We start from the raw sequence: 23,443 nt of genomic DNA on the forward strand, positions 1-23,443 counted from the left end.
AAATGTCAGACTTGATTTTCGTTTACGAAAAATGTATCAAACCCTACAAAAATGTCAATGAATTATCCTGTTGCTGCAGGATTAATTTCCTGCAGTAGCATACTGGCTCAAATGAAGATCCTACATCTGTACTTTCTGTCAGTCAGACAAGCATCATGTCTTTGACCCATACTGGCCATTCAACTTGCCACAACCAGACAACTGGAAAACATAGTTGATCATTAATTCCCACCTCTGCACTCCTCTTGATCCCACTCATTCCAGATTAATATCTAGCTTCCTCGTGAGGTATTTGTGATTTGCCGTACTGTCTTGTGACTCCCCACTGATTGGGTGTGTTTTTGGCATTGGCACAAAACTTCATAACTCAAATAACCCATAGAATCTCGTTCACATTTTCCATAGGATACCGCCATCAACAAACACCAGCTAAAAGAGTTGAGGAAGTTGAGTTTGATGGTCCTTGTATGAAGACTGAGGTTCCAGGGCCCAGATCTAAGGTAATTCAATAGATCAACTCTCGACCATACCACACCTGGGACCAGACCTACTATGTTTATCGCATTTTGCAAAGGCAAGAAAAATGACACTATAAAAGACAGTTTTATGGGATTGTTTTTCATTCTCGTATGGAAAAAACAAGTGCAAACTATGCAGTAGCGCAAATGCTTAGTAAATCTGTCCCTCACTGTAATGTGCCAACTGTCTAGCAGTATTGTTGTCTGTTAGTTAGGGTAGCAGGGATGGTAAGGGGAACAACATATTTTTTAACAATTTAAAACGGTCTATGAATGTTTGTGAAATATCTTGTGAGTATTAACATTGGCCAGGCCAAAGCTCTCAGGGGTCAATCAATTACACATATGATAGAAGAAGCCATTCAAAGCACTTTAAATTCCGGACATGGTTGTTTCTTAAGTACTGGTAGTATCCGTTCATCTCTACTGTTGTTCTCCACAGATCCTAGCACAACAACTGGAGGCGATTCAGGTAAGAAATACACAAAACACACTCAGATTTATATGATATAATATGAATGAAATGTCATGTCACTGCTGAAGGACAAAAAGAGAGGCGGTGAAGAGAAATGTCCACATCGTGAAAAGAGTGTCTTATTCTCCTTGACGTCCTCTGTCCACAAGTCATATCATGTCGGATTTGTACGATGAGTCATGTGTAACGGTACCAGTGAAGATAGCCTCTTCTCTGTCCCTCTTGAACATCTCTGTCCCTCTTGAACATCTCTGTCCCCCTCTTCAGAGTGTTGTCCAGGTGAACTTCTTCTGTGACTATGAGGGAGTAAAGGTAACTACCTGGTGGACGTGGATGGGAACCGCATGCTGGATGTCTACACCCAGATCGCATCCATACCCATAGGTGGGTATTCTATTCTATAGGACCCAGAGTTGTTCCTGGTCAGGTCACATGGTCAGGAAAAACTATTGGCCACAAGGATGAGTCAAAGCACTGAAAGTCCCGAAGACTTCAAATGTAGGTTTTTCTCTCTGTGATTTCCAGGATACAATCACCCGGCACTCACAAAAGTCATGACGGACCCGAAGAATATGGTAAGCAGCAAAGTTGATCTTGAGAATTGAAAACATTAGATTTGTCATTGATAATGTGTAACTGTTTTCTACAATCTGTGTCAGGGAACGTTTGTCAACTGACCAGCTCTTGGGATGATGCCACCAGAGCAATTCTCTGAGAAGCTTGTCAACGGCCTGATGGCAGTAAGTTTGATATCAAATACACCTCGGAATATAACATCACAGCCCGTTTAACACTATTACTAACCATGCATACATTTTCTACACATATCAGGACACAGAGGACAACATTGGAAATATGTGTTCTATGATACTGTATTGTGTTATCCCCTGGACTTTGTACTTTTTTAACGGATTCAAACCCAAGAATAAATAGAATGAAATCAAATAACTCAAGTGCTGACATGACTGGTGTGCTTCCTCCCTTTGTCCACTAGGTGGCACCCAAGGGTTTCAGCCGGGTCCAGACCATGGCCTGTGGCTCCTGCTCCAATGAGAACGCCTACAAAGCCATCTTCATCTGGTACAGAGTAAGTGCAGGACCATGGACAGTAACGCATTTATAAAGTCTAGATTAAATATGGACTGTATATATAGCAGGCTTTTACTCTATGTGTTTCTTAGAACAAGATGAGAGGAACTCCGGAACCAACTCCAGAGGAAGTAAGAACTAGTGTCATCAACCAGGTAGGTAACTCACACTCCCTCACAACTCATTTTGTTATATAGGGCCAGCAGTTTGTCAGTCTGGTGTTCTCTCGTCCTTTTTCCAGGTTCCTGGCTGCCCTGACCTGACTCTTCTGTCCTTGATGGGCGGATTTCACGGAAGAACTCTGGGTAAGACTTTAATATGTACTTACATAGTAATTACTTAGGCTGACTAGGGTACTGAGTGGGTACACAAAGTACTTTCAACTGGGATGTAGGTCATTGCAATGCCAATACATAGGTTTTAGAGCCACGTAATATCAAGTCTGAACTCAAGGCTCTCCTATTCTCCCAGGCTGTCTGGCCACCATTCACACCAAGGCCATCCAGAAGCTAGACGTGCCGTCTTTTGACTGGCCCATCGCCCCCTTCCCCCAGCTGAGGTACCCCCTGGACCAGTTCGAGAGGGAGAACGCACCGGAGGAGGCCCGCTGCCTGGAGGAGGCCCGCTGCCTGGAGGAGGCCTGCTGCCTGGAGGAGGCCCGCTGCCTGGAGGAGGTCTGAGTCGCTCTCTTTACAGTATCTTCTTCCTAATCTGAGCATCCAACTGACCTCTCCCATCCCCTCTCCATTCCCCTCATCTAACTTTCATCCATCCCTTTTGACTCGTCCCTCATTCCTACTCATCTTCCAACTCTTTTCATCCATCTGAACTATCCTTTCTTTCATTCTCCCCCCTGATCTTCATTCTTGCCTCTATTCCTCTCATCCCTCGTTCAATCCCTCCCATCTCAGGTGGAGGACCTGATAGTGAAGTGGAATCAGAATGGTCGGCACGTGGCGGGGGTGGTGATCGAGCCAATCCAGGCAGAGGGAGGGGATAACCACGCCTCCTTCGACTTCTACAGGAAGCTCAGGGGAATCACCAAGAACGTAGAGTAAGGATCCTTACTGGTTATAGACAGAGTACAGAGCATCTGGAGGGATATGAATCATGCTGACAATCTAACTGATTTGATTCTCTTGATTGTTAATGAAAATGATCAAATTAATAGATATTGAGTAGAATTCCTTTAATTGAGGCTTGGTATAAACCACCTACCAAGGTGTGTTTTATCAAATACTTCTCTAAATACATTGATTGGTAAATAATATGAAGCTATCAAGGTACACTCATCTAGAAATCAGTACTTTACTGTGTAAGTACACTGTAAACAGTATTGTAATTACACAGGTCTTTAGTCATTTCAACCTACTGATCCTTGTGTGTCCGTCAGCATGGCTGTGCCTTCCAAGTGGATGAGGTACAGACAGGGGGCGGGTCTACGGGGAAATTCTGGGCCCACGAGCACTGGGGATTGGACGACCCCGCTGACATCGTCTCCTTCAGCAAGAAGATGCTGACAGGAGGATACTACCAGAAAGATAGCTTTCAGCCTGACAAGGTAGTGTGTGTATGTGTGGTACTTTTATATCAACCTTTTTACCTTATTTTCTTTTCTTTCTCTTCTCTCCTCTTCTCCTCTCTTTCCTCCTCTTCTTTCTCTTATCTCCTCACTTCTCTCCTGTCTTCTCCTCTCCTCTCTTCTTCTCTCCTCTCCTGTCATCTCTTCTCTCTACTTCTTCTCATCTCTTCTCTCTGCTTCTCTCCTCTCCTCTTTCTTATTTTCTTCTCCAGCCGTTCAGGATCTTCAACACGTGGCTTGGAGACCACACTAAGAACCTGTTTCTGACCGAGGTCATAAAGGTCATCAAGACAGAGAACCTGCTGGACCAGGCCAAGAGGTCAGGCAAGGTCATGCTGGAGGGACTCTACGACCTACAGGTGAGTTACGGTCAATGGTTAGGAGTCACTGTTAGGGGAGTGAAGAATGATCATGGTTTGATATTTACTGTGGTTGTGTCATGAGTAGAGGGAGTGTGGTCATTTGTAGTGTGTGTGTGTGTGTGTGTGTGTGTGTGTGTGTGTGTGTGTGTGTGTGTGTGTGTGTGTGTGTGTATATATAACATGGCATGCATCACCCCACTCCTCTCTCTTCAAGGATAAGTACCCTCACCTGCTCAGTAGAGCGAGGGGCATCGGGACGTTCTGTGCCATCGATGTTAAGGATGAAGACACACACAACAACCTCCTCCTCTAGGCCAGGAATAAGGGTAAGACTCTTAGCATGTAGGATGTGATGAATCCTCAAGGCCAGGAATAAGGATAAGACTCTTAGCATGTAGGATGTGATGAATCCTCTAGGCCAGGAATAAGGGTAAGACTCTTAGCATGTAGGATGTGATGAATCCTCTAGGCCAGGAATAAGGGTAAGACTCTTAGCATGTAGGATGTGATGAATCCTCTAGGCCAGGAATAAGGGTAAGACTCTTAGCATGTAGAATGTGATGAATCCTCTAGGCCAGGAATAAGGGTAAGACTCTTAGCATGTAGAATGTGATGAATCCTCTAGGCCAGGAATAAGGATAAGACTCTTAGCATGTAGGATGTGATGAATCCTCTAGGCCAGGAATAAGGATAAGACTCTTAGCATGTAGGATGTGATGAATCCTCTAGGCCAGGAATAAGGATAAGACTCTTAGCATGTAGGATGTGATGAATCCTCTAGGCCAGGAATAAGGGTAAGACTCTTAGCATGTAGAATGTGATGAATCCTCTAGGCCAGGAATAAGGGTAAGACTCTTAGCATGTAGGATGTGATGAATAAACTAAAAGAATAAGACTATCAATTTAGAAAGATTATCAAATTATTCAAGGACATGCAGGACAATATCCAGCATAATATTTACTAGCTTAGTATCGATACCATTTACGTCATTTAGCAGATGCTCTTATCCAGAGCGACTTACAAATTGGTGCATTCACCTTATGATATCCATTGGAACAACCACTTTACAATAGTACATCTATATCTTTTTTTTTTTGGGGGGGGGGGGGGGGGGGGTTAGAAGGATTACTTTATCCTATCCCAGGTATTCCTTAAAGAGGTGGGGTTTCAGGTGTCTCCGGAAGGTGGTGATTGACTCCGCTGTCCTGGCGTCGTGAGGGAGCTTGTTCCACCATTGGGGTGCCAGAGCAGCGAACAGTTTTGACTGGGCTGAGCGGGAACTGTGCTTACGCAGAGGTAGGGAGGTGAGCAGGCCAGAGGTGGATGAACGCAGTGCCCTTCTTTGGGTGTAGGGCCTGATCAGAGCCTGAAGGTACGGAGGTGCCGTTCCCCTCACAGCTCTGTAGGCAAGCACCATGGTCTTGTAGCGGATGCGAGCTTCAACTGGAAGCCAGTGGAGTGTGCGGAGGAGCGGGGTGACGTGAGAGAACTTGGGAAGGTTGAACACCAGACGGGCTGCGGCGTTCTGGATGAGTTGTAGGGGTTTAATGGCACAGGCAGGGAGCCCCGCCAGCAGCGAGTTGCAGTAATCCAGACGGGAGATGACAAGTGCCTGGATTAGGACCTGCGCCGCTTCCTGTGTAAGGCAGGGTCGTACTCTGCGAATGTTGTAGAGCATGAACCTACAGGATCGGGTCACCGCCTTGATGTTAGCGGAGAACAACAGGGTGTTGTCCAGGGTCACGCCAAGGCTCTTAGCACTCTGGGAGGAGGACACAATGGAGTTGTCCACCGTGATGGCGAGATCATGGAACGGGCAGTCCTTCCCCGGGAGGAAGAGCAGCTCCGTCTTGCCGAGGTTCAGCTTCAGGTGGTGATCTGTCATCCACACTGATATGTCTGCCAGACATGCAGAGATGCGATTCGCCACCTGGTTATCAGAAGGGGGAAAGGAGAAGATTAATTGTGTGTCGTCTGCGTAGCAATGATAGGAGAGACCATGTGAGGATATGACAGAGCCAAGTGACTTGGTGTATAGCGAGAATAGGAGAGGGCCTAGAACTGAGCCCTGGGGGACACCAGTGGTGAGAGCACGTGGTGCGGAGACGGATTCTCGCCATGCGACCTGGTAGGAGCGACCTGTCAGGTAGGACGCAATCCAAGAGTGAGCTGCGCCGGAGATGCCCAACTCGGAGAGGGTGGAGAGGAGGATCTGATGGTTCACAGTATCAAAGGCAGCAGATAGGTCTAGAAGGATGAGAGCAGAGGAGAGAGAGTTAGCTTTAGCAGTGCGGAGAGCCTCCGTGACACAGAGAAGAGCAGTCTCAGTTGAATGCCCAGTCTTGAAACCTGACTGATTAGGATCAAGAAGGTCATTCTGAGAGAGATAGCAGGAGAGCTGGCCAAGGACAGCACGCTCAAGAGTTTTGGAGAGAAAAGAAAGAAGGGATACTGGTCTGTAGTTGTTGACATCAGAGGGATCGAGTGTAGGTTTTTTGAGAAGGGGTGCAACTCTCGCTCTCTTGAAGACGGAAGGGACGTAGCCAGCGGTCAAGGATGAGTTGATGAGCGAGGTGAGGTAGGGGAGAAGGTCTCCGGAAATGGTCTGGAGAAGAGAGGAGGGGATAGGGTCAAGCGGGCAGGTTGTTGGGCGGCCGGCCGTCACAAGTCGCAAGATTTCATCTGGAGAGAGAGGGGAGAAAGAGGTCAAAGCACAGGGTAGGGCAACGTGAGCAGGACCAGCGGTGTCGTTTGACTTAACAAACGAGGATCGAATGTCGTCAACCTTCTTTTCAAAATGGTTGACGAAGTCATCCGCAGAGAGGGAGGAGGGGGAGGAGAAGGTGGCAAAGAGCTTCCTAGGGTTAGAGGCAGATGCTTGGAATTTAGAGTGATAGAAAGTGGCTTTAGCAGCAGAAACAGAGGAAGAAAATGTAGAGAGGAGGGAGTGAAAAGATGCCACGTCCGCAGGGAGGCTAGTTTTCCTCCATTTCCGCTCAGCTGCCCGGAGCCCTGTTCTGTGAGCTCGCAATGAGTCGTCAAGCCACGGAGCAGGAGGGGAGGACCGAGCCGGCCGGGAGGATAGGGGACATAGAGAGTCAAAGGATGCAGAAAGGGAGGAGAGGAGGGTTGAGGAAGCAGAATCAGGAGATTGGTTGGAGAAGGATTGAGCAGAGGGAAGAGATGATAGGATGGAAGAGGAGAGAGTAGCAGACCATATCACTTACATTCAGTAGTACTATCAAGTGAATCGTTTATTCATTAGTAAAGAATGATTACTATTTATGATGTTGTTTTCTTGTTCCAGGTGTGGTTCTAGGGGCTGTGGAACCCAGTCTATCCGGTTCCAATCAGCTCTGGTGTTCACGGAACACCATGCTCATCTCTTCCTGGATATCTTGAATGACGCGTCGCTGAGCTCAAGTAGAGTCTACACAGGAATCCAATGTGGCCCTGCTCAAACAGACCCATACACTGTCAATCTGCAGTGAAGAGGTTGATCCTCCTTCAATCAATCAAATCAATCAAATGTATTTGTCACAAAGTGGTTTTACAGAAACCCAGCCTAAAACTCCAAACAGCAAGCAATGCAGATGTAGAAGCACGGTGGCTAGGAAAAACTCCCTAGAAAGGCAGGAACCTAGGAAGAAACCTAGAGAGGAACCAGGCTATGAGGGATGGCCAGTCCTCTTCTGGCTGTGCCATGTGGAGATAGTGCATGGTCATTAAGGCCAGATGGTTCTTCAAGATGTTCATAGACGACCATCAGGGTATACACTCCTGTATATTACTGTACATTATTTCACTCCAACACATTAAGAAAATTATTTCCATAATTGACTGTGGGCTGATTGATTGCAATGGACTTTCTAAAGGTCAAATAACTGTAGACATTTTCTGTATAGTGTTTTGTGTACTGAACCTTAAAATAAACCTGGAAAATATTTTTGCTTAAATGATCAGGGTGTATTTATTGAAGGCTGCGAGTCTGAGCAGCTGTCCAACACAAATGTCACAGTTTCTTTTGGTCGCACACAGTAGTCAAGAAATGTGGCAGAACAGACTGCAGTAAATGTAGGTAGGCATCTCTTTAGCTGCAGAATATACAACATTTTAAATGCTCACAACATAAAATACCCTTTTCACACCACTGTGTCGACCTGAACCTAACTGCAGGCTCAGATCTTTTCAGTACAGTTCCAGGAACTATAGCAGATGCTTGATTGGGCTCGGTTCGGCTCAGTACAGCTTGGTTTGGCTCTGAAAAGCCCTATAAAAACATCAAATCAAAGTCCCAAACACTTTCTCAAAGGCTTGCCTATCCACCACACGTCCCAGTCTAGTCGAGAAGTACAGCGTCTCAGAACTACTATATCGCTTCAACCTCAATATAGTCTCCCCTATGGAGTCCCCGGTGTCCCCCAGAGTCATAACGTCCGTCACAGGCAGATACACGTCCTTCCTGCTTCCCCAGAACGTCAGGTGAGACACTTTCAGCGTCGTCTGGGACTCATCCAGGTACATCATCCCGACGACGCGTCTCAGGTAGTGACTAGCCGAGTAGAGCATGACGGCGGCGAACGCCGCTATCCCCGTGCTGTAGCTAACCAGTAGGTACGAAGCATCTCCTTGGGAATACATGTAGTAGACGGGCGGGAGTAAGAGCATGGTGATTCCGGTTTGGAGCAGTTTGAGTCGGGAGACCGCTCTCAGGAGTTTGATGTGAGGTAAGGAGTAGATGAGGTTGTATTTTTGGGTGGATAAGTCAGAGTATTTGGTGAGAGTAGTGACGTGGGGGGATGGGGGTACTGGGTAGCTGTGTTGGATACTAGGCGTCCATCTTGGGTCCAGTCGGCTGACTACATGGGGTTGTGGACCACAGATTAGCGACCTTGAGCTGCGTCTCAACACACTGTATCCTCTGCAGTGGGCCAGCACATGGTAGGACAGCCGAGGGAAGAGTGCTGTAGACCTATGCTGTGGGATAAAGACAGAGAGAGAGGGTAGGGTAGAGAAAGGGGGTAGAGATAGCAGGAGAGGGCAGAGGGCAACAGATGGAGACATGAGAAATACAAAAATACTTTGTTTTTGTTTAAAACTACAAGCTGTTTAGAGAGCAAGATGCCATACAACAGAGAACCGATTATTTTTGCTGCATCCTCATTCATCCAATTTATTCTAACGGTATTCTGTTTTACTCTATATTAATGGCTATACAACTGACAGTTAGTCTAATATTGAGTCAAACGACAATAACAAATAACTCATTTACCAACCATGTTAGCTGGCTTCTATCTTGCAAAATATGTGAAAAAACATCTCAGGAAGGTATCATTCACGCTGTTAGCCAGATGGCTAGGTCAGACCTTGAACTTTGGTACAGGAAGTAATTTACGCAATGTTCCAAATTGTTCTTAGAGCAATTCCGCCCTCTTGTGGGCAGAGTAAGATAGGGTCCAAATAAAGTATTTCTGCAATTACTTTTATCTTTAATACTCATAAATATGAACAATAATTATTTTTGAAAAGCATGATATTTATTGCTCAAGTCTTTAACATTTTTTTTATTTTAAACTTTAGGTTCCACAAAACTATTAAAACGGAAAGTGGGAGGTACAATATGACAGTTATGAGGCAACAATGTTGCTGTTTGATCATGTGAATAGGATGTTGTGAAACTACGCTAACGATTTCAAATATAGCCACTGAATTATCTTGTGTGTTGCTTCTGCATAGACTGAAGAAGGAAGGTCAAGACAATCTTCGGTGGAGTCCTGAGTGCCGATCTTCCAAAGAAGTGTCACTGCTTGCATCCAACTGGAACAATATTGAGACATCTTTCTAAGCTTCGTTGGCTATTAAGAAATGGTAACTTTATGACAGTGTTAATGCACTGTTGTCTGTCCAACAGCATAGCAGAATTGTGAGTCAGTGACCGTATGGACTCGGCGCAAAAATGCTGCAACTCGGAGACGAAATTGCCCTATTCTCTGTGGTGTTCGCGTTCGTTCTCCTCGGAACACGGAGCCCGATATGGTCCACCGCCCTCACCGCCTGCCTCTATGCCTTTCTGATCATGTTCCATTTTCCCCAAGTCCCGACCAGCCAGGCGAGACAGGTGCTTCGGCCCGCTAAGAACGCTGCTTCGGGTGGGGTGTCCCTAGTCGCTCACCGGGGTGGAGGGCATGATGCGCCGGAGAATACCATGGCTGCCATCCGGGAGGTGAGTCAGCAAGTCGAGGAGAGAAGTATTTGTTCAACAAGGATTCGTGGTTCTTGAAAGCCACAACATTCTCTCTCGCTCTCTCTCCCCTTACATAGCCTCCAGGTGATTATGGCAAACCTTCAGTCAGTATAGTGGAGATCCAGTCAAGAAAGCACCACCTTGCTTCACTTCATGCCATCTCCTTTTCTAACCTCGTCTCATCTCCCTCTCTAGGCCCATAAGAACGGGGCGACCGGCGTAGAGCTGGACTTGGAGTTCACATCAGATGGAGTCCCTATTCTGATGCACGATGAGACTGTAGACCGAACCACCAACGGGTCGGGACCCCTCACACAGCTAAGCTTCTCTGAGCTGAGTAAACTGGACGCAGCCGCTAAGCACCGACTCAGGTGAGTGGAAAGAGAGGAAGAGAGAGATGGAGTGATACTGTAGGACAGCTCCGGTCCTGGAGGTCGCAGTGTGTGCATGTTTTTGTTCCCAACACTAAAACACATATTCAAATAAATAATTCATCATGGTTTAAATTGAGTTCTGTGCTTATTAGTTAGCTGGGACAGGACCAATGATTGCACGGTATATGTTATGTGGCTCCTACAGTGACAAGTTCCAGGGAGAGAAGGTCCCCACTCTGCAGGAGGCTGTGGAGGAATGCATCAAACTGCAGCTCACTATCTACTTTGATGTCAAAGGTCACCCAGATGAGGTACAGCCAATCAGAAGCCTCAGATAAAGATTTTTGTAAATATACACAGTTTCACACTACTGAGTACTTCTTTGTCTTCTTCTTAAGCCTAAGCTTGATAATTCTCTTGTTTGCTGTTTAACAGTACACTTTTAGACCCTCATGGACCAGCTAGGCCCGTTGATAGCCTGTTGTTTTAGTCAGTGGTCCACTTCAGTTCAAGAAACTGAGTATTGAGAGCAGTCATCTAACTCAGTGGTTCCCAAACTGTTCCACTCCGGCCCCTCTTCCATCATTGGGGGAACATCTTTTGCTGTTTTAAAGCTAATTTCCCACAATTCTACACATTGTGTGTTCATGTCATATCTGAGTGACTCATACAATAAGACAATTCTGACAAGTTATAACTATCTCTTTAAGGTCTGCAATGACTAACATGACAAGAGGAACTGATGATGCACTACCCAATTTTCGAAATTGCACCTTGTGCATTCAACTATTGCAACATTCAAGAGTAAGTTTAAGGGGGGGCGACGACGCTGCAGCCCCTCTGCCGACCCCTTTGCACGCCCCCACAGTCTGGGAACCACTGATCTAACTGACCCCCAACAGTTGCTGGCTCACCAGTGGGTCTGAGAGGTACACATACACAAATATACACCCATACTCTACAAACAAACAGAAAGTGTATTAATTACTTTTTCATGTTCTGTTCTTCTCCTCTCCTCTCCCAGGCAGCGGCAGCCCTAAAGGAGATGTATCAGAAACACCCTGTGCTTTACAACACCAGCATCGTCTGTTCCTTTGAGCCCAAAGTCATCTACAGGGTAACTGTGGGCTGTTAGGTTGACAAGAGGATAGTAGTGGGCTGTCTGTCTATATGGCTACTGGGTTAGATGTGCCTATCTCTCTGTATGAGAGGACTAACAATGGATTTAAGTTTCCATGAAATGGCAGCCATTTTCATTTCAGCTTCACTATGGGAAGAACATTAGATTACAGATAGGCATTTGAAAGATTGACCTGATAAACTCGTTGTAAAATCCCATCTCTCTTTCTCTCCATTGCCCTCTAACCCCTGATCCCAGATGCGTCAGGCTGACCCGGAAGTGGTGACCGCGCTGACCCACCGGCCATGGAGCCTTAGTCGGTTGGGTGACGGCACGCCGCGCTTCTCGTCGCTATGGAAACACCACTGGATGCAGGTGCTAGACGTGATACTGGACTGGGCCCACCACCACCTGCTCTGGAACCTCTGTGGCGTCTCTGCCTTCCTGGTGCAGAAGAACTTCATATCACTGTGAGTCACCGCTGTCTATTTAGAGTCCAAAATGGCACCCTAGTCCCTATAGCGTGCACTACATTTCAAGTTTTAATGTCACGTGCAGAAGGACAGTGAAAAGCTATAGTAGTACTATAAAATAAATGAAGGTAGAACAAAAACACATAAGAAATGTAAGTAAGAAGATCAAGAGAATGTAAGTAAGCTACAGTTGAAGTTGGAAGTTTACATACACCTTAGCCAAATACATTTAAACTCAGTTTTTCATAATTCCTTACATTTAATCCTAGTAAAAATTCCCTGTCTTAGGACAGTTAGGATCACCACTTTATTTTAAGAATGTGAAATGTCAGAATAATAGTAGAGAGAATGATTTATTTCAGCTTTTATTTCTTTCATCACATTCCCAGTGGGTCAGAAGCTTACATACACTCAATTAGTATTTGGTAGTATTGCCTTTAAATTGTTTAACTTGGGTCAAATGTTTCAAGTAGCTTTTCACAAGCTTCCCACAATAAGTTGGGTGAATTTTGGCCCATTCCTCCTGACAGAGATGGTGTAACTGAGTCAGGTTTGTAGGCCTCCTTGCTCGCCCACGCTTTTTCAGTTTTGCCCACATTTTCTATGGGATTGAGGTCAGGGCTTTGTGATGGCCACTCCAATACCTTGACTTTGTTGTCCTTAAGCCATTTTGCCACAACTTTGGAAGTATGCTTGGGGTCATTGTCCATTTGGAAGACTCATTTGCGACCAAGCTTAACTGATGTCTTGAGATGTTGCTTCAATATATCCACATAATGTTCCTCCTCATGATGCCATCTATTTTGTGATGTGCACCAGTCCCTCCTGCAGCAAAGCACCCCCACAACATGATGCTGCCACCCTCGTGCTTCACGGTTGGGATGGTGTTCTTCGGCTTACAAGCCTCCACCTTTTTCCTCCAAACATAACGATGGTCATTATGGCCAAACAGTTCTATTTTTGTTTTATCAGACCAGAGGACATTTCTCCAAAAAGTACGATCTTTGTCCCCATGTGCAGTTGCAAACTGTAGTCTGGCTTTTTTATGGCGGTTTTGGAGCAGTGGCTTCTTCCTTGCTGAGCGGCCTTTCAGGTTATGTCGATATAGGACTTGTTTTACTGTGGATATAGATACTTTTGTACCTGTTTCCTCCAGCATCTTCACAAGGTCTTTTGCTGTTGTTCTGGGATTGATTTGCATTTTTCGCACCAAAGTTTGTTCATCTCTAATAGACAGAATGCGTCTCCTTCCTGAGCGGTATGACGGCTGCGTGGTCCCATGGTGTTTATATTTGCGAACTATTGTTTGTACAGATGAATGTGGTACCTTCAGGCGTTTGGAAATTGCTCCCAAGGATGAACCAGACTTGTGGAGGCCTACAATTTTTTTCTGAGGTCTTGGCCGATTTCTTTTGATTTTCCCATGATGTCAAACAAAGAGGCACTGAGTTTGAAGGTAGGCCTTGAAATACATCCACAGGTACACCTCCAATTGACTCAAATGATGTCAATTAGCCCATCAGAAGCTTCTAAAGCCATTACATAATTTTCTTGAATTTTCCAAGCTGTTTAAAGGCACTGTCAACTTAGTTTATGTAAACTTCTGACCCACTGGAATTGTGATTAAGTTAAATAATCTGTCTGTAAACAATTGTTTGAAAAATTACTTGTCATACACAAAGTAGATGTCCTAACCGACTTGCCAAAACTATAGTTTGTTAACAAGACATTTGGAGTGGTTGAAAAACGACTTTTAATGACTCCAACTTAAGTATATGTAAACTTCCAACTTCAACTGTATATATGGTTAGTTCCAATACCGTATTTACAATGTACAGGGATACTGGATCTATAGAGGTAGATGTGTATAGTGGTAAGGTGACTAGGCATCAGGATATATGATGAACAGAGTAGCAGCAGAGTATATGATGATTGTATGTGTGTGTAAAGTCAATATAAATGAGTGTGTGTGTTGGAGTGTGAGTGAGTGTGTAGAGTCCTGTGAGTGTGCATAAAGACAGCGCAAAAAAATATAAACATTCAAGAGTTAACTCAGATCGTCTGTGTAGCCATTTGTTAGGTATTTAGCAGTGTTATGGCTTGGGGATAGAAGCTGTTCAGGAGCCTGTTGGTGTCAGACGTTTTGCACCGGTACCTCTTGCCATGCGGCAGCAGAGAAGATAGTCTATGGCTTGGATGGCCGGAGTCTGTAATGATTTTCCGGGTCTTTTATTTTTTTTGTATATATTTTTTTTTGTACAATATAAAACATACACATACAAACGACAACATCAACTACATCACACCTGCCCAGAACCACCTGCTCACACACCCATCTCCAGCGCCCGCATCACTCTCCGCCACATGACCACAAACTGAACCATTGTTTCTCTCTGTCGGCCACGTACTTTCAACATTGAGGTAATAAAGCATTTAACCTTTCCATTGTGTTAACGACAGAGGATTGGTTGATTTCCAGTTTTTAAGTATATGTTTTTTCTAGATAATCGACGAGGCCTTCCTTTCACACCGCCTGATATCGGTCCTGGATGGCAGGGAGCTCAGCCCCAGTGATGTACTGGGCTGTCCACACCAACCTCTGTAGCGCCATGCGATTGAGGGCGGTGCAGTTGCCATACCAAGCAGTGATGCAACAAGTCGAGATGCTCTCAGTGGTGCAGCTGTAATCTGTTCAACCTCCTGAGGGGGTTATGTCCATTCCCTATATAGTGCACTACTTTAGACCTCTATATAATGACATGATTCTGCTTGAAGGAGCGATGTATCCTCTGATGAAAGGAAATATTTGCTGCTCTAGCCCTTATGTACTGCTGCTTTGTTGTTACTACACGTCGCAACGGTTACCCACATCGTTAGCTGTTTGAAGTGTACACGCCCTCAATAACCACTGTTATAGGGATACTTTGGGATTTTATCTAGCATGCTAGCAGATACCCATAGACTTCCAGTCATTGCGCTAACGCTAGTTAGCATTGGCTCACGAAACTACCTCTAACTTCCTTCATACTGGACACAGAGACATAACAATAGTATCCATGAGTTCATTTTGGAGGTGGTGGCGGCACCGTAATTGTGGAGGATGGGAACGTGGTAATGGCTGGAGTGGAAAGGTATCAACAACATCAAACATGTTGTTACCATGTGTTTGATGTCATTACATTCACTCAGTTCCAGCCATTAGGATGTTGCCGTCCTCCCCTCAGCAGCCTCCACTGCACGAGGTCATCTGACTCTTGGGTTGTAGATAAAAGGGCTAAAATCACTAAGTCTCCCTTTATTACACAACATCTCATTTACATTTCACATAACATGTATTGATTTGATTGGCCATTGATTCCTTATTGACTCTCTCTTCCATCCCCAGGGACTATGTCCAGTACTGGGCCCAGAGAGGGGTTGAGGTGGTGGGCTGGACAGTCAACACAGCTGAGGAGAAACAATACTACCAGGAGATACTCAACGTCAACTACATCACTGACAGCCTACTGGAGGACTGTGATCCTCACTACTGAACACAGTGGATGGACATCACTCACAGAAACCTGCACAAAACACACACACAAAACACACACACACTGAAGTGAGTTAAAATCCCATATTGGACACATACGGTTTAACCCTGTGTTACTTATCTTACTGTGTATTGTATGCCCAAGACACATGATACAAATATTCAGTACAATACAATAGCCTTCAAATTACAGGGAGACTTCATTTAGTGAACAACATGTCTCCATGTTCACCTATGTACTGTAATAACCAACTCAGGAGTGTACCTACTGCACAGTTACATTTTAGTCATTTAGCAGACGCTCTAATCTAGAGAGATTTACACTAGTGAGTGCATACATTTCCATAATGGTCCCCTGTGGGAATTGAACCCACAACCCTGGTGTTGCAAGCCGCCATGCTCTACCAACTGAGCCACACGGGACCACAGCTCGTACATATGTCATATTTTGAATCCATGACCGTTCCAAGTGTCAAGGATGTGTGTAAATATGAACACTTCATTCTCACACAGTGCAATAATGTGTTTTTCTGAAGGGATAGTCTAACTGAAACAAGGAAAAGTCTGTGGGCATCCAACCAGCCTTCCAATGAAATACTATCCTAATAAGATGCATTAACTTGAGTGAAATAATCTTATAGAAATGGAAAAATAAACAAGGACAGTATGGATGAAGTATATTTGTTCAGCTTCTCTCTCTCTCTCTGTCTGTATGCAGTGTCTACCATGTTGTTTCAACCCTCAGCCACAGGCTTTCCCCTCACCTCTTAAAACAACATAAGCAAAGTCTGAAGCCCAGGCTACTACCAGTGTTCAGGGACTATGGACATAGGTCAGCAGTCTCTAAGGTACAGGTTGAGTACCTGTTGGTAGCCCGGCTAGTAACAGTGAGTAAAGTTCAGGGCAGGGTACTGTGGTAGCCCGGCTAGTAACAGTGAGTAAAGTTCAGGGCAGGGTACTGTGGTAGCCCGGCTAGTAACAGTGAGTAAAGTTCAGGGCAGGGTACTGTGGTAGCCCGGCTAGTAACAGTGAGTAAAGTTCAGGGCAGGGTACTGTGGTAGCCCGGCTAGTAACAGTGAGTAAAGTTCAGGGCAGGGTACTGTGGTAGCCCGGCTAGTAACAGTGAGTAAAGTTCAGGGCAGGGTACTGTGGTAGCCCGGCTAGTAACAGTGAGTAAAGTTCAGGGCAGGGTACTGTGGTAGCCCGGCTAGTAACAGTGAGTAAAGTTCAGGGCAGGGTACTGTGCGGAGGCCGGCTAGTGGTTTCAATCTCTCGGTCACAGCTTTGAGGCGCCTGTAGTGTCTCTGCCTTGTAGAAGGTAGGGGGGTGAACAGGCCCTGGCTCGGGTGGCTGAGGCCCTTGATGATAGGAGGCAGGATTAAGGTTAGTCCCATACATTGACCTATATAGAGCAGATGTGTCTGAGTGTAGGGGGCAGGGTGAAGCCTAGGTAGACTAGTATTACCCTGGTTAAGCCTGTCTGAGCCTCCTCTTGTCACCGACGAGCTTCAGTTACCAAACATGTCTTACCTGTCTTACATATGTTCTGACTCCCAATATGTATTTTGAACATACATACTAGGCTATTCCACAACAACCAAAATGCATGCCTTATGCAAATATATATATTTTTAAATTTAACTATGCAAGTCAGTTAAGAGCAAATTCTTATTTACAATGATGGCCTACCCCAGCCAATGCTGGGCCAACTGTGTGCCACCCTATGGGACTCCCAATCACAGCCAGATGTGATACAGACTGGAATCAAACCAGGGACTGTAGTGACGTCTCTTGCACTGAGATGAAGTGCCTTAGACTGCGCCCCTATACTCCCTATACTAAAAAGCCTAAGGCTGTGTTTGCATAATGACTCGTGTTAAATCAGAGAACATTTGTGCTGGTAAAAAAAAAATGGACTTCAGCAATCTCTGATTTAACTTCCCCATTTTCATTCCAAATGTTAAGCCTGATCATCGTGAATAGGCTTCAAATCTCCACGTGCTCGGATTACCGGGTGATGGGTCAGCAGTAGTGCGTTCTGAAGGGCGCTCCTCCTCTAAAACCGCGACGGTTGGGGGTGTGAAGTGACATGACCGGGGTGCCCATGACTGTCATGTGTGCGGTGTCACTGTCATTGTTTGTAAGGGTACTGTTGGATAGGGTTGCCTCTCACAAAGGGGAATTTAATCAATATAACTAACTGTATTTTCTATTCAAAAACATTGATCGGAAGGGTAGGAGTTTCTTCTCCAACAGACATTTGAATTCCATATCAGTATTGAATCACCTTGGCTGACCTATTGGCTATATCCTTGAAGCACTAGCAGACTGCCTCTTTAACCAAACATATGCTTATTCGTAACGGCGACGAGCACCGCACAGGACAAGGAGCACATTGCAGTACCGAGATCTTTTAACCGAACCGGAGACGTAGGCTACGTAGCTCCGAGCAGCTGACTTGGAAAAACAGGCGCTATAATTTTCCCATCGTGGCTGCGTCAAGAGAACTCTACCAAAAAGGGGATCGATTTAAAGACCACCACTGTATTTGGAGTCGACACATTGTAGGCTATCGCACCACTCTCGACTTGTTTGAAGATAACCCACTTATTTTTCCTTCGCAACACTGAAGTTCTCGGCTTTCACATGATGTACACTATTACTAGAGGTCCCAGTAAACTTGTTACACAGCGCAGGACAGGTGAGCATCAGTTATGTAATTCTTGTTTCTCTTCAATCCAATTATGTATCGCCTATATTATTGATATAATCGATAGTAGCATTCGAATCATGGCAATAAAGCAGTAGTACACTTTTCAAAACCTGAATAATGAGCACGGGACTTTTGTTTAATTGAACCTAGGCCTTCGATTAGATTTGTCGGATTTAAAAGTATATTTTAATGACAAACATGCATGTTGTGATCAGTGCAACCTTGCTATTCTATTTCCATTTCAGGTCCCACGCAGCAAATTGAGAATAAAACCAACGACTTGAAGCTCAAACCGACCCCCTGGTTATCCTTAAAGTAAGTTGCCATATTGCATTTATCATAATCATATCAAGAAGCGCGAGCAAACCAGTCAGTTGAAGTACTACAAAAATGTAACCTGTTACGTGTGTGGCGTATAGTGGAATAAACATGATCATGTAACGTTGATTCCACTGTCATTTATGTAGTACGTCACGATTCACGGAAATTAATCTTAGAACGTTCGTAATCCTGTATGTTTACAGCAATATAGTATCGACACAACGATAAATGACATTGTATCGTTGAAGTGTCATTGCAACGTTTTCTAAATTCTTTGGAAACGGTCTGACCTTGCGAGGTTAGCTGACAGGCTTGCTGGCTAGCAGCGCGTGCTAACTTTGGCCATTTGTTTACTGTCCAAACGCAGTAGAGAAACATTAACATTTTTGAACAGCCATTCGGGGAATCGGTCAGTGGTTACATTGTAGCCAGTGTAGAACTATGAGCAACATGCCCTAAGAACGTAGCACGCGTTCAAAGTGAAATATGCCTCGCGCGCTCTGCAAGGGCACACAAGTTTAGCAATGGTGTATTTGGTTGAGTAAGCAAGCTTTTTTTCACCGTCATTGGCTACATACATTGGTATATTTTTAATACAGGATAAAATGCATTCATACAATGTAGTTTAATGCACGTGTGTTACATAATAGCACAGTCATTCAGTCGTTTCCTGGGAATCACTCCACACAGACTTTTATAATCCGTCTGCTGTTGTCTCCGTAGCAACATCATTGTGTAAGGAAGTAGGTTCAGAGGATTCCCACCAATCCTTACGTTTCTATGGTAGCCGAGTGGGCATGACATGCGATGTGGGATAAGAGAATTCCTAAATATTCTAGACCAGGGCACTTCAACCCTGTTCCTGGAGAGAAACCCTCCTGTAGGTTTTCACTCCAACCCCAGTTGTAACTAACCTGATTAAGTTTATCAGCCAGCTAATTATTAGAATCAGGTGCGCTAGATTAAGGTTGGAGCAAAAACGTAAAGGACAGTAGCTCTCCAGGAACAGGGTTGGAGACCACTGAACCTCTAGGCTAGATATACAATTTACTTTGCATCAGTGTATGTACTTATCTATCCAGTGCAGTTGGGATGTCCCAACTGCACTGGATAGATAAGTACATATACTGATGAAGTAAATTGTCAATGTCCTCTGTTTTTAGTGTATGCAGTATGATGGACTGACTGGTTTAAATAGGTATGATCTGAGAATGTATGTGTATCATTTTAATGGAAAGCACCGTCCAGTAAAATGATACACATACATTCTCAGAAAAACTTTATTCTATAAAAAAAGTCCTTTTGGGTTTTATTCAAAATGTATAATCTAGTGCCCAGCATATACATTTCTGAAGCAAGACCAGCTTTCCAGAGGTGTAACACAATACGATTTCACACACAATGTTACTTATTTACTGTATTTTCTATCTGTCTAGCTCTCCAACCCCTAAGATAGTGTTTAATCGCCTGAACGGGAAGAGATACCACACTGCAGCCTCACAGAAGGAAGACACCACATCTGAAGGCTTCACCCCGGCCCATGAAGAGAATGTCCGATTTGTGTACGAAGGTGAGACGCATTGACTACTAGACAGATGAGACATTACCCATTTTTCTCATGCATAGAGCCATGGACACTCACTCAAACAGTATAAGGAATATTGTAGACTCTCAAATATGCAATTTGAAGGTTGTTAATGAGCCTATATTAAGTCCTTTATGCATACACATTCCAGTTTACATCAGTTGAATGGAAGGCCATTATAGCTGACGAACATGTTGACCAGCAGCACTGAGTCAGTGTTAACTCGAGGCTACATCTGACACTATCCACAACACCAGTAATGTTCATCTGGGAGAGAATCACTGCATTCAAGGACTAGACTACTCAATGCATGAGGAGAATAGACACTAAAGCAAACAGGGGGTGTGAATATATAGAAGAGAGATGGATGTATAGAAGAGAGAGAACTATGTGGAGTTTAAGCCTACACTTGAAAGCAAACGGAGGATAAAAGAATCCACCGAGTTTAAATGATTTAATCAAGTGCAAAAGTCTAGGCATTCTTTCTGACACAGTTTGGGTATAGTTTGTTAAAGATCCTCAAACCATAGAGAAGGTAAATAAATGGTTGATAGAAATACTTGAAAGCTTTATCGAAGCAGTCAAGTACAAAAGTGGAGACATTGTTTTCTGACAGTTTGGGCTAGTTTGTTCTATACTTTCAGCCTGCTCTGATGAAGACAGGTGACTTGTAGCAGAATGGAATGGTCTCAGCATGACCTGTTCTGTTGTTCTTGGAGCACTGCTCAATGATAATGATCAGAAGGAAGTTCTGGGCATATCCCGTTTGTTTTTATAAAACATCTACAGAGCACAGATCTACTCATTTACAGAAAGCCTTGGACTCCATTGCCAATGCAAACCACTATATTGTAGTGCATGAAATAGTCAAGTCCAGTCACTGTGTTTATAAAGTGATATCGGTTGTCAATTAAACTATGAAAACACTACCAAGTAATTTAAGGTGAAAGCTCCTTTACACTTTGCACTTCTTATAAAACAGTGATCTTGGTTTATTTTGGTACATTTACATTCAAATGCTTTTCACAGAAATGTATACAGTCAGCACAGTGTATTTGAAAGTGTAAGGGGTGTGTTATAACTCATAGTGGAACACACAACCTCCAGTCTTATCTCAACTCCTCCTAGTAGTGTGGCTGATGCAATGTACTGTAGTTCTGTCCTGGTCCACTCGAGGACACATGGTTGGCTGTTTTCATTTGAATTTGGAGCACAAGCAAGGTTACACCTCTAGAGAAAGTTTATTTAAAATAAAAACACTTCCATTGGGCATTTATATAAGAGGAAAACAACGAACCCTCAGCTTCATAGCCGCGGGAAGTTGTGGTGCGACGGGTGCTGCAGCACCCCATAATACTATCGCAATAGATGGGTTTTTTAAAAGCACACAAAACATTTTCCCGCGTCATGCCCAGTTGGTTTTATGTAGTCATAGGCTGCGTGTATTATACAACTACCTAGGAACTGCAGCATAACACATGGAAAAAAATGATTTGCTCTAACACGTATCTTCAGTTAGTGTGTGTATTAATGCCTCTGTATATTCTCTCCGCTCTGCAGCATGGCAGGAAATAGAGCAGCAGCTGGCAGGAGATGGAGAAGGCAGTGTGGAGCCTGCTGCTGTATGTGGCCAGGGGCCCGTGCAGTACGCAGAGAAGACCCCCAGTACCACAACGAAGAGTGAGTATCTATAGGCCTTATTCACTAGCCGCCATTGTTGTTTAATCAGCCTCCATCTTGCTCTACTGAAGATGTGCAACATTGGGATATATGTGAGAGGCTGTACACTAGTCTACCTCTACTTCCTATCTCATTACATCCAATTATGTGATGCCCAGGACCTGTATTCATAAATGCTCAGAGTAAGAGTGCTGATCTAGGATCAGGTCCTCTGTCCATACAATCTGATTATGATCTGAAAGACGAACTGATCCTAGATCAGCACACCTACTCATGCTCCACTTTGTCACGGTCTTAACCCTCTATTTTGGTGTATTTCTGTCTAGCCCTATAAACGTCTGTCTCAGTACTGTCTACAGAAACACAGCAGGCTAAGCGGTTCTTGGCTCCATCTTATCTGCAGCTAGATAGAGGTCATAAGGCAAGCTTTTGTTTTAATGTTTAACTCTCTGAACAACTATCAGTCTCTCACCTTTGATAAACTGGCACTCCTCCTGGTTGCTGATTTCACACAACCTGTCCAGTCCTGTTCACTCTGTAGGTCATTGGACAGTTACTTAACAGTAGATGGACAGTACTGTAGTGTTTGAGGTTACAGAGAGAGTGAAGCACAAATGTAATATCTCAATAAGCAGAAATCTCACCAATACTGGTTCCTTCCTTTTCACACACTATTGCCTCTTCTCTCCATGCAAACTTGTGCTCGGGATGTGTAGACTTGTGAGATTCAGACAGAGGTACCATCATAGTAATGTTCTCTCATTAGCACCTATTCCCTGTCTCCTTACAGACTTTGTGCCTATAGACCTGGAGGAGTGGTGGGCCCAGCGCTTCCTGGCCAACATCGCTAACCTGTCGTGACAGGAAGAGAAGGGACAGGAGGTGCTAACTGGTGTGGAAGCCACATGGGCCAAGCTGTGATCAGGAGGGGTGGAGAGAGGACATTCTGGTTCTGAAGCTACAGTTTAGTGGGCTTCCTGTATTTTGAAACCCAGTATTTTGGGTTCAAAGGAATACTGATATCTGCACCGTGCTAGGGGAGTGTGTGACACGCACACACTGCTGTACCCCTGAACTTTGACCTTTTAGACTGAACGCTCCACCTCCAAGGAAAATGCCTGTTCCTGATTGGCTAATCAACCAGAAGAACATCTGATTTTTCTTCTGCTTGTGTTTTCTTTTTAACAAGTACCTCCCTGCCCCAACATGAGTTGTGCTCAGATTGAATGAAGTCTATTTCTTGGCTGGTCTTCGGAGAAAAAGAAAAACAGTAAAATATTTTTCACGATTTTGCTTTGTGCTGGAGTTATTCCCGGGTAATCCAGGGGTTTTGAATGTTAACTATTTTGGCTTGTGGACAGCATAGTTCAATAA

At 44.5% G+C, this 23,443-nt stretch overlaps 3 protein-coding genes and 1 pseudogene across 4 annotated transcripts; 3 read left to right on the forward strand and 1 right to left on the reverse strand.

The window, feature by feature from the left end:
* The first annotated feature begins 360 nt into the window (after positions 1–360).
* Positions 361–7,449, forward strand: LOC106590405 (4-aminobutyrate aminotransferase, mitochondrial-like; annotated as a pseudogene). The gene is made up of 14 exons (XR_014381802.1): positions 361–500; positions 961–990; positions 1,261–1,377; positions 1,519–1,568; positions 1,653–1,733; positions 1,988–2,080; positions 2,175–2,237; positions 2,324–2,387; positions 2,554–2,756; positions 2,994–3,131; positions 3,476–3,643; positions 3,877–4,023; positions 4,241–4,352; positions 7,335–7,449. The product of XR_014381802.1 is annotated as a 4-aminobutyrate aminotransferase, mitochondrial-like (transcript).
* Positions 7,450–8,095: 646 nt separating this feature from the next.
* Positions 8,096–9,429, reverse strand: LOC106590477 (transmembrane protein 186). Its single transcript, XM_014181551.2, has 2 exons — positions 9,304–9,429; positions 8,096–9,004 (listed from the first exon to the last, which is right to left on the reverse strand). Exons 1-2 carry the CDS (start codon positions 9,304–9,306, stop codon positions 8,309–8,311), a joined length of 699 nt encoding a protein of 232 aa, XP_014037026.1. The 5' UTR covers positions 9,307–9,429; the 3' UTR covers positions 8,096–8,308.
* Positions 9,430–9,654: 225 nt separating this feature from the next.
* LOC106590471 (glycerophosphodiester phosphodiesterase 1) lies at positions 9,655–16,446 on the forward strand. Its single transcript, XM_014181538.3, has 6 exons — positions 9,655–10,250; positions 10,467–10,642; positions 10,851–10,956; positions 11,670–11,762; positions 12,024–12,235; positions 15,624–16,446. The coding sequence occupies exons 1-6, from the start codon at positions 9,984–9,986 to the stop codon at positions 15,769–15,771; spliced, it is 1,002 nt and encodes a 333-aa protein (XP_014037013.2). The 5' UTR covers positions 9,655–9,983; the 3' UTR covers positions 15,772–16,446.
* Positions 16,447–17,871: 1,425 nt separating this feature from the next.
* Positions 17,872–23,357, forward strand: LOC123730737 (MAPK regulated corepressor interacting protein 2). Its single transcript, XM_045708107.2, has 5 exons — positions 17,872–18,471; positions 18,729–18,798; positions 20,241–20,374; positions 21,950–22,069; positions 22,860–23,357. The coding sequence occupies exons 1-5, from the start codon at positions 18,417–18,419 to the stop codon at positions 22,928–22,930; spliced, it is 450 nt and encodes a 149-aa protein (XP_045564063.1). The 5' UTR covers positions 17,872–18,416; the 3' UTR covers positions 22,931–23,357.
* The last annotated feature ends 86 nt before the right edge of the window (positions 23,358–23,443 follow it).

The sequence above is a fragment of the Salmo salar genome, chromosome 02 (assembly GCF_965601325.2).
Source record: "Salmo salar chromosome 02, fSalSal1, whole genome shotgun sequence".
Classification (NCBI taxonomy): domain Eukaryota; kingdom Metazoa; phylum Chordata; class Actinopteri; order Salmoniformes; family Salmonidae; genus Salmo; species Salmo salar.

Bases quoted from the DNA above. Each gene is read 5' to 3' on its own strand.
- LOC106590471 (XM_014181538.3), top strand. From the start codon at position 9,984: ATGCTGCAACTCGGAGACGAAATTGCCCTATTCTCTGTGGTGTTCGCG. The intron at 10,251-10,466 runs GTGAGTCAGCAA...CTCCCTCTCTAG, and splicing joins CCATGGCTGCCATCCGGGAG to GCCCATAAGAACGGGGCGAC. The intron at 12,236-15,623 runs GTGAGTCACCGC...TTCCATCCCCAG, and splicing joins CAGAAGAACTTCATATCACT to GGACTATGTCCAGTACTGGG.
- LOC123730737 (XM_045708107.2), top strand. From the start codon at position 18,417: ATGATGTACACTATTACTAGAGGTCCCAGTAAACTTGTTACACAGCGC. The intron at 20,375-21,949 runs GTGAGACGCATT...TCCGCTCTGCAG, and splicing joins TGTCCGATTTGTGTACGAAG to CATGGCAGGAAATAGAGCAG. The intron at 22,070-22,859 runs GTGAGTATCTAT...GTCTCCTTACAG, and splicing joins CCCCAGTACCACAACGAAGA to ACTTTGTGCCTATAGACCTG.